The sequence below is a fragment of the Salvelinus namaycush genome, chromosome 37 (genome assembly GCF_016432855.1).
Source record: "Salvelinus namaycush isolate Seneca chromosome 37, SaNama_1.0, whole genome shotgun sequence".
Classification (NCBI taxonomy): Eukaryota; Metazoa; Chordata; class Actinopteri; order Salmoniformes; family Salmonidae; genus Salvelinus; species Salvelinus namaycush.
Window position 1 is genome coordinate 25,804,887 of NC_052343.1, and position 10,634 is coordinate 25,815,520.

Genomic DNA, 10,634 nt, shown 5'->3' on the forward strand with positions numbered 1-10,634 from the left:
GCTAGCTAGCCACTGGAGGACAACAACACAACGAGATGCAACAATTCAAGTTTTTCTGTCAATGATGTATGCTCTCAATGGGATTTGATAGTAGTGAAGCCAAAATCCAATTTGGCTTCCCTTGACACTTTTTTTTTGGTGCGCCAGGACCATTCAATTGAGCTCGCTCAGTTTAGCTCAATGCTGATATACTTTTTCTGTCAAGGGAGGCCTGATAGAAGGTTAAATAAAGGTTCAATAAAAAATGTAAAAGCTCATTGGCTTCCCTTGCATTCAGTGCTTCGGCGGCAACAATGTCATCCTCATTTGGACCAGACAGAATCAGATAGATGGCCTACACATGGAGACAATAGGGGTGCTGTTTCGCTCTCTCAGATGCTTTCTCCTGTGAGATACAGTCAACCTCTTACGAATTAAAGGAAAATTATGAAACGGAGACGAAAGATAAAAATGTGTTTTTATATTTGTTCCTTGGTAATTTTTGGGGGGGAAGCCTGGCTTCCCTTGGCATTCATGAATACACTCCACTGCCAATGACCAGTCATCAGCATTGTTGGGCAAAGGTGGTATGGGTTAAAATAAGCTTAGGTTTAGGGTAGGGATGTCCCAAGGATTCCAAATAGCCCTAACCTATCCAGATTAGTGGCCAGAAAGACAGTATTGCCTGGCAAAAACAGAGTAGGCCTACATTAATCATCCATATAAAATACAGTTTAGCAATCAACTACTGACTCATCATTGCCAGAACAACAGGCTACCTGGTGCTGTGGTCTTATTTCAGATATTGCCAGTAGCCACCCAAACTTGGCCTATGTCTAAAGAAGCTGTAACATCGATATTATGACTTCAAAATTATGGGATGAAGATGTAACATATTCTGGCAAATGCATTACGATATTTGTGAGGCAGAACAGGGCTACCCGGCTGACAAGCACTTTGGAAACGGAATGCGCTTTCTGAAATTGTGTGTACTTTACTCATCAGATTGCGCTGCTTTTCTCTCGTAATTTTTGCTTAATGAGTCTGTAACCGCAGTGCAGATGGGGGGGGGGGGGTGTGCCCTTTTTTTGTTGAGCACATGCCCCCCCGAAAGGTCTGTGCACGGCCCTGCCTGTTTACAGCCCAGAAGCCAAGTTTAAATTGCATCTCCTATTCAGTCACTAATCACCAGCACCACATAGCAACTCCCATTTGACTCCAGTGCATTCGTTTTAAAGAAATTAGGGAGAACAAGAGCACTATGCTAAATACAGGCACACAAATAAGGAAAACCTAGAAAACCGATGCATTTCTCCTTCAGTTATGCTGAGGGGAATTCTAGACGCATTCAGTACATGAGAAAGTGCAAATACTTCTTTATTACTGTTATGGAGGGAAAGAGGAAGCAATCCCTCTCGCCTTGTCTCAGTCTCTCTGTGTTGGTGGCTGTGTAAGAGGACGATGTGCTTTATGACAAGTTAGCCTTGAGGGAGACCTCTCCTTTGTGTAACACAGCATGTCCAGGGTCAGAGCTATGTACTCTTATCTATGAGAATGTGCTCATTCAACTGATCACAGACATGTCAGAGCGGTTTAGGTAGTCTTTCATTTATCAAACAGACGTCACGTAGATACCTTTTTCACCTGTACAATACGTACAGAAATGTAATGACAATTCAATTGAAGACCTTCGGTTGTATCCATTTTTTTTATTTTTTTTTATTTTTTTTAAATGTACAATACCACATACCAAAAACACAACCATGCAGTTCCTCTGGACACCAGAACACATGCAGGCGTTGTACAGGACTGAGGATAGTGCTCCAGCCTGTTCTCCAGATAAAACCAGTCATGGTAAAAAAGCCAGGTAGACTAAAAGCTGCCATGGTTAAATCAACACAACAGTGTTGCGCCACCACCCTCCCAACCTGAAGAGAACTATTCCCTTTATAGAAGTCATAGGTTTAAAGAGCCACAGTCAACAGGTTCCCATATAGATCTGCTATGTCACTCAATGAAACTGTCATACAATAAGTTCATACAGTGAGTCCGTAACAGGTTAGCGCTCATATTGGGAAGATTCTGGGTTACCCAAACCCCCCCCCCCCACTCTCCTCTAGCTGGGGAAGGCCTGGAACTCCCAGTCTATGTCCTCACTGGAGTCGAACAGTTGGGAAAGCCTCTGAACTCACACTCCATGTCCTCACTGGAGTGGAACAGCTGCCAGAGGTTCAGCAGAGAGCTGCTGGGAACATTGCTCGGTTTTTCCTGCTCCTGAGCAGTCTGCTGCGTCTCAACTTTCCTTCTCTTCCGTCTGTAATTCCTGACCCTCCTCTGTAACGTTCTGGCAGGAGGAGGGGTGTGTGTCTCCGTGTCACCTGCCTCGAGCTCCGGAACACCCCCAGTATTCCCGGGACGAGCACCCACTTCGTGCTGACTGGAAGGGACCTTCACACGTCCAGCTGGATCGCCACATTGTAAATCCTCTGTGTGACTAAATGAAGAGCGGCCATCTTTGTCTGTGTGAGTTCTCTGGCCCTGATGGGAAAGTCTGGGGTTGGCGACAGAGTCATGGGTAGAAGGGTCTATTTCTGCATTAGACACAGGTGTCTGACTCAGCCCAGCCCTCTGGGGGTGCTTGCGCGGGGATCCCTTTCGGCAGCGTTGTTTGCAGGACAGGGATCTGTGCTTGGGCTGGGGTCTGTCTGGGACGTAAGAGCACCTCTTCTCCCCCTCGCTGGTGCTGTGGGGAACAGGGGCTCCGAGGCTGCGCTTCCGAGGCTGTTCCAAGGGTTTTTCCACACTCTGGGAGAGAGGGTGCTCCACTGTAGTAGACCAGAGGGACATTAATCCCTCCTTCAGCTCTTTGGTTTCCACACCTCCCTCCATCTGTATGCTGGGTCCAGGAACACACAACAGGGAGGTTATGCTGTACTTTGACCTGTGGGAACAAAACATTACTTAGAGATGTGGTGATCAGCACAACAGATGAAAAAAAAAAAAACAGGCAATCTGCAAAATGTTCCACACAACATTGCATTAGTTTTCCTAACAAACATGTGACTGAACAGCATTCAATATGTGTGCGTTTACTTTTGATTTGGGTAGATTTTGCTCCTGTGTGGACAATTGGTAGCGCATGGTGCTTGAAACGCCAGGGTTGTGGGTTCCATTCCCAGAACATCTGCGAAATGACTAAAATGTAAAAATGTAAGACTACTGCACCTTGTGGTTGGAGTTTGTGTTGTTTTGACATGACTGAAGTTGAAGGGCAGTGTGGTGATGAGCCTGTCCACCACCAGGTACTCATCACTTCTGGAGAAGGCCTTGTGCTGCTCACTCTGCAGGTGCTGCAGAATACAGACACAAGTCAAGCATTACCACAACGTCTGCTACCACTACATCAAGTACAGAAGGCCTTTTGTACATGATTAGGTCCTCGTTATAAACATGTGTTAACTGTGTTTACATACATTAAACAGATGTATTCTAACTCACAGCTTTGATGTTGTTGTATTTGAGCGTGCAGCACTCGCAGTAGCCTCCACGTTTCTTCTCCCTGTTCCTCCTGGCCCGGTCCTGCCCCCTCTCCTCACTGGCTGACACTCTCGCCCCTCGGTTCCTGAGACACCCATAGGTCAGTAAGTAATAGCCAGGTCAGAGTTCAATCATATAGTTGCCTAGCAACCAAGACTTAGCAGTTAGTCCCGGAGGGTGTTAAGCAATACATAACCGTTTCCTGTTGTAACAATCACCATCAACCACAGTAGGAAAATCTGGATGTTTTGGTGAATCAGGTAAAACAAAAATGCCAAGACAGGGGAATATACTGCCACACTGCTTCTTCTGTAATTGGTGGATTTTCTTTATGTTCACAACAAGAAGGGTTAAGAAAGGTGAGGCGTTTAGTGAATGAGACTCCATACCCGTGCTCTTTAGGTCTCTTCCCAGAGTGTTCCTGGTCCTCTACATAGAAGGGACTGCAGGGGGGAGCTGACGTTAGGTTAAACTCTGGCATGTTCGGCATGGCCAGATAAATTGGACGGTAATGTCTGGCAGAGAGACATAAGATAGATGCTATATTACATGCTCAAACACCAACTTATGCCAATAATAATTGCCTTAATATGTCAATACTACAGACATCGGAGTCTGTCATCTCTTTTATAGACCCACCTGCTGGAGTCCACTACCTTTACAAAGGGTTTACGGATCCTTCCACCTGAGCAAAACACAGAACAAAGCATTAGAGACAGTGCCTATGTCTGGGTCAAATAACTTCTCATAATGATATACAGGAGGACGGCTCATAATAATGGCTGGACGGAGCAAATGGGATGGCATCCAACACATGGGCTCCCGAGTGGCGCAGCGGTCGAAGGCACTGCATCTCAGTGCTAGAGGCGTCACTGCAGACCCTGGTTCGAGTCCAGGCTGTATCACAACCGGCCGTGTTTGGGAGTCCCATAGGGCGGCGCACAATTGGCCCAGCGACATCCGGGGTAGGCCATCATTGTAAATAAGAATTTGTTCTTAACTGACTTGCCTAGTTAAATAAATCAAATAAAAAATGTATTTGATACCATTCCACAGATTCCGCTCCAGCCATTACAACAAGCCCGTCCTCCCCAATTAAGGTGCCACCGACCTCCTGTGAGTACCAGTGTTATCGTACAACCAACATCAACCTTAATCTACTGAGATGATATACGTAGAAGGTTTTAGAAGTTCTCTATAACAATAACACAGTGATGAAGCGGTAAACAGACAACAGAGTCACATGCAACAGGACATTATTTACCCTTATACTTCTGGAAGGCTGGATTTCCTGCAGGTTCTCCTTTGGCCTACATTAGTAAGGAATAACACACAAGACTCATGTAAGTGATATGTTATTCCAGGAAATAACTGTCAAAATATAAATCCAGAAACATGACTTACACTTTTCTTGACAGCAGATGTGGTTGCGGTTGGCTTTTCAGCAGTATACTTAACATTCCTTTTCTTCTTTTCCATATAAGCTATTACATCTGGAATTGAAGGAAATTCAAGAAAATATTTTTTTGGCATACGAAAGTATCATTGTCATAATAAGCATTATGTCAACATTTCTTATCAAACAAATGAATAGATATGTTACCATCAATGTACAGGATTTTCACTCCCCACTCCAGAGCATTGGACAGGATCTCGTTGACCTGTATTCTCACCTACAGGGTAAAAACAAATGAACATCTTAACCGAAGAACTGAAATCCAAAGTATCTCCTGAAGTATGAATAAGCATTTCGATCCAAAGTGCAAACTTTCCTGAAGTTCCTGACGACTATCAGTCAGAAACAATAAAAGTAACATGTAGCATTAGGTTGGAAATAGCTTGCCAAACTCATTAGTGAGGATCTTAACAAACCTGGTCTTTTACAACTCTCTTCACAAAAGACTTGCCCCTGCTTATGACCACCTGTCAAATACCAGAGAGATAGGGAGAGATGGATAAATATATATATGGATAGCTTTGGTTATACAGTATATCATGGAAAATTATCCCAATGAGATACAGATACCAGTCACAGACACAGAGAGGAATAGTTGGCTCACCATGTCTGCCTGGCCCTGGGAGCTTCCTTTGAGGCTGTCTCTGTGGCTGCCGGGACAGGGGCGAGGGTGGGGGGAGCTGTGCCCAGAGTCAGGGCTTGGGACAAGTGAGTCACGGCCATGACACTGCACATACCTGGCCTCTCTCTTATTAGACACCAGGTACTTGATCTCCTTGCTGAAGAACTTCTCCACCGTCTGAGAGAAGGGACAGAGACACTGGGTCAGACGGGAGGAGGGGCGGGGGCGGTCTGTGCATATTTGTAAACAACAGCTGGTGCACGAAATCTAAGGAAGTCTCTAGATTTTGCTCGCCTGAAGTAGTGTATATTATGATAAATTGCAGGCCACACTACTTGCTAGAGTTTTCAGCCATACTTTTCGTGGCTGTTTAATTACCACCACAGATAGATGCTGGCACTAAGACCGCACTCAGTCAGCTGTAGAAGGAAATAAGCAAACAGGAAACCACTCACCCAGAGGCGGCCCCCTTAGTGGCCTGAAGACTTTCTATCCAAATTTCTATCAACATGTTAAATGATCACCTGTACTCCACACACAGAGATGCGTACAAAGCTCTCCCTCGCCCTCCATTTGGTAAATCTGACCACAACTCTATCCTCCTGATTCCCGCTTACAAGCAAAAATTAAAGCAGGAAGCACCAGTGACTCGGTCTATAAAAAAAGTGGTCAGATGAAGCAGATGCTAAACTACAGGACTGTTTTGCTATCACAGACTGGAACATGTTCCGGGATTCTTCCGATGGCATTGAGGAGTACACCACATCAGTCACTGGCTTTATCAATAAGTGCATTGAGGACGTCGTCCCCACAGTGACTGTACGTACATACCCCAACCAAAAGCCATGGATTACAGGCAACATTCGCACTGAGCTAAAGGGTAGAGCTGCTGCTTTCAAGGTGCGGGACTCTAACCCAGAAGCTTACAAGAGATCCTGCTATGCCCTGCGACGAACCATCAAACAGGCAAAGCGTCAATACAGGGCTAAGATTGACTCATACTGCACCGGCTCCGACGCTCATCTTCTGTGGCAGGGCTTGCAAACTATTACAGACTACAAAGGGAAGCACAGCCGCGAGCTGCCCAGTGACACAAGCCTACCAGACGAGCTAAATCACTTCTATGCTCGCTTCGAGGAAAACAACACTGAGGCATGCATGAGAGCGTCAGCTGTTCCGGACGACTGTGATCACGCTCTCCGTAGCCGACGTGAGTAAGACCTTTAAACAGGTCAACATACACAAGGCTGCGGGGCCAGACGGATTACCAGGACGTGTGCTCCGGGCATGTGCTGACCAACTGGCAAGTGTCTTCACTGACATTTTCAACATGTCCCTGATTGAGTCTGTAATACCAACATGTTTCAAGCAGACCACCATAGTCCCTGTGCCCAAGAACACAAAGGCAACCTGCCTAAATGACTACAGACCCGTAGCACTCACGTCCGTAGCCATGAAGTGCTTTGAAAGGTTGGTAATGGCTCACATCAACACCATTATCCCAGAAACACTAGACCCACTCCAATTTGCATACCATCCAAACAGATCCACAGATGATGCAATCTCTATTGCACTCCACACTGCCCTTTCCCACATGGACAAAAGGAACACTTATGTGAGAATGCTGTTCATTGACTACAGCTCAGCGTTCAACACCATAGTGCCCTCAAAGCTCATCACTAAGCTAAGGATCCTGGGACTAAACACCTCCCTCTGCAACTGGATCCTGGACTTCCTGACGGGCCGCCCCAGGTGGTGAGGGTAGGTAGCAACACATCTGCCACGATGATCCTCAACACTGGAGCTCCACAGGGGTGCGTGCTCAGTCCCCTCCTGTACTCCCTGTTCACCCACGACTGCATGGCCAGGCATGACTCCAACACCATCATTAAGTTTGCAGACGACACAACAGTGGTAGGCCTGATCACTGACAACGACGAGACAGCCTATAGGGAGGAGGTCAGAGACCTGGCCGGTTGGTGCCAGAATAACAACCTATCCCTCAACGTAACCAAGACTAAGGAGATGATTGTGGACTACAGGAAAAGGAGGACCGAGCACGCCCCCATTCTCATCGACGGGGCTGTAGTGGAGCAGGTTGAGAGCTTCAAGTTCCTTGGTGTCCACATCAACAACAAACTAGAATGCTCCAAACACACCAAGACAGTCGTGAAGAGGGCACGACAAAGCCTATTCCCCCTCAGGAGACTGAAAATATTTGGCATGGGTCCTGAGATCCTCAAAAGGTTCTACAGCTGCAACACCGAGAGCATCCTGACTGGTTGCATCACTGCCTGGTACGGCATTGCTCGGCCTCTGACCGCAAGGCACTACAGACTGTAGTGCGTACGGCCCAGTACATCACTGGGGCTAAGCTGCCTGCCATCCAGGACCTCTACACCAGGCAGTGTCAGAGGAAGGCCCTAAAAATGGTCAAAGACCCCAGCTACTCCAGTCATAGACTGTTCTCTCTACTACCGCATGGCAAGCCGTACCGGAGTGCCAAGTCCAGGACAAAAAGGCCGCTCAACAGTTTTTACCCCCAAGCCATAAGACTCCTGAACTGGTTATCAAATGGCTACCCAGACTATTTGCATTGTGTGCCCCCCCCCAACCCCTCTTTTTACACTGCTGCTACTCTCTGTTTATCATTTACATTTACATTTAAGTCATTTAGCAGACGCTCTTATCCAGAGCGACTTACAAATTGGAAAGTTCATACATATTCATCCTGGTCCCCCCGTGGGAATTGAACCCTGGTCCCCCCGTGGGAATTGAACCCACAACCCTGGCGTTGCAAGCGCCATGCTCTACCAACTGAGCCACACGGGACCATCATATATGCATAGTCACTTTAACTATACATTCATGTACATACTACCTCAATTGGGCCGACCAACCAGTGCTCCCACACATTGGCTAACCGGGCTATCTGCATTGTGTCCCGCCACCCACCACCCCCTCTTTTACGCTACTGCTACTCTCTGTTCATCATATATGCATAGTCACTTTAACCATATCTACATGTACATACTACCTCAATCAGCCTGACTAACAGGTGTCTGTATGTAGCCTCGCTACTTTTATAGCCTCGCTACTGTATATAGCCTGTCTTTTACTGTTGTTTTATTTCTTTACTTACCTATTGTTCACCTAACACCTTTTTTGCACTATTGGTTAGACCCTGTATGTAAGCATTTCACTAAGGTCTACACCTGTTGTATTCGGCGCACGTGACAAATAAACTTTGATTTGATTTGGAGAACACACAAGGTCCATCCAGAGCCAGAGTATTAATCAAATACTGTATTTAAAACGGTGGTGAAAAGAGAGAAATTACAGCGGGCAGCAGTGCAAGGGGCTTCATGGCCTCTATGAGGACCCCACATGCACAATCTTGCACAAAGTTTTGAGCTGCTGCACTCCGGAATGAGATATAGGTCCCACTGTTCAGCAAGAATAGGAGCAGGTTGTGCTTGATTGTGTCTATCAGGTTGCTATACAGTGGGACATAGGACAGATGCAGGCCCAATACATGGTCGGACAGTTAGGCCGCAGACTTTAAATATGTTTGACTTCAGTACTAACTTTCCAATATTTTCCGTACTACATGTATTATAGTGTAGTGTTTGTATGCTGACTTCACAAAATGAATTGCTATGTAAATGGACAATAACTTACTTTGTATCAAAGTGAGTCAACCAGAGAGATAACAACTCTGGTAACAAGACAGAAGCAATCACTAGAAGAGTTATGTTCCAAGACTGAAAGCCACTCCTCCTCCACAGTAAGTAGCCACATTGGTGTGAAAGGCAGCAAGTTGTCATTTCACTTCAAAATGGTCCATGATCAGCAGTATGTCAACACAACACCTTATTAACAATTCACACAACCTGTCAATTTAAATGTCCTATTTCGTTGACTCAGGAATGATTATCCCCTTTTGTTAAAGGCAGGCAAGCTGATAACTGTATCATCCACATTCAATGTGCTATAATACTTTACAGTCTGTCATTATGTCAAATGCTAACAGATGTAAACAAATATTCACTTACCCCTCCAAACCTTTTGATATCATTCTCTAATGTCTCTGCTCTTCTGTTTGATGGCAAATCTAAGTAGAATAGTTTCCCAGTGAAAGCCTTTTTTTGGGCAGGATAAGATTCACATGGTGGTTTGGCATGGCTCTTCGATGCTGACTTGTGCCCCTTATCAGCGAGTTTGGGGTCTGAAAAAGTAGCAAAGTTAGTTTCAATTTTCGACGGAACTTTCTTGCAGATAAGGCTCATCAACAATGTAGTAATAACGTTCGCTAGTTACATGTTAAAAAATATCCCTTACCTTGTAAACGGGGTTTTGTAGACTTTTGGGTGCGTCTAGATTTCATCTTATTCAATATAATTTGAGAGGAGAATAGAATATCCTTGTATTCTCCTGTGTTGTAAGCAATAGACATGTTTACAAACTGAGTTAATGGATGCTAACGTTAACCGTTGTAACGTTATCTAGCTAAACTGCATAAAATCGTTAGCTTTAAAAACAAAACAAAAATAAGTTTAAGGAGTAATGTAAATAGACATAGTTAGAGAAGTTGAAAATGAAAAATAGGACTTCAAAGAAAACGAACAGACCCTAGCTAGCACAAGCAAGCAACAAAACCGTACCACGGCAATTTAAACTTTGTTTTTATAACCTGTTTTTTTAAACTACAGGAAGTGGAATCTGCCAGCTAGCTACTAAATAACGTTAGCTTGCTAACTCACTGGCTAAAAGTTCATATATACCTCGTGAGAGCCTGTGGTCTTGTAAAACAATATATTTCCGTAAATTGACATTTGTTACAACCGATTTTCACGAAAGTTCGGTAGTATCTTTAAATTGTTTTGGTTCCGCTAAGATTACTCTGTTGCCATAATATTTTGTTGTGCCATAGATGTTCTATGTTCTTTCCCGCTTCGAAAAATCCCGTCATTCCAAAAAGGGGGTGTTGTTGCTGAAAGTTATCATTGCTTTCGAATGCGATGTTTCCACATATTTTTT

At 45.0% G+C, this 10,634-nt stretch overlaps 1 protein-coding gene across 2 annotated transcripts; it reads right to left on the bottom strand.

Moving 5' to 3' along the window:
• Positions 1–1,682: 1,682 nt before the first annotated feature.
• Positions 1,683–10,556, bottom strand: dbf4 (DBF4 zinc finger). 2 transcript variants are annotated; one of them, XM_038976677.1, is made up of 13 exons: positions 10,379–10,556; positions 9,936–10,028; positions 9,650–9,822; positions 5,577–5,771; positions 5,389–5,439; positions 5,120–5,189; positions 4,921–5,009; positions 4,781–4,826; positions 4,156–4,201; positions 3,906–4,031; positions 3,478–3,601; positions 3,205–3,329; positions 1,683–2,920 (listed from the first exon to the last, which is right to left on the bottom strand). In XM_038976677.1, exons 2-13 carry the CDS (start codon positions 9,979–9,981, stop codon positions 2,125–2,127), a joined length of 1,887 nt encoding a protein of 628 aa, XP_038832605.1. In that variant the 5' UTR covers positions 9,982–10,028; positions 10,379–10,556; the 3' UTR covers positions 1,683–2,124. The 2 variants fall into 2 exon arrangements, with proteins under 2 accessions (XP_038832605.1, XP_038832604.1); XM_038976676.1 differs by lacking the exon at positions 10,379–10,556 and having other exon boundaries at positions 9,936–10,364.
• Between the last annotated feature and the right edge of the window lie 78 nt (positions 10,557–10,634).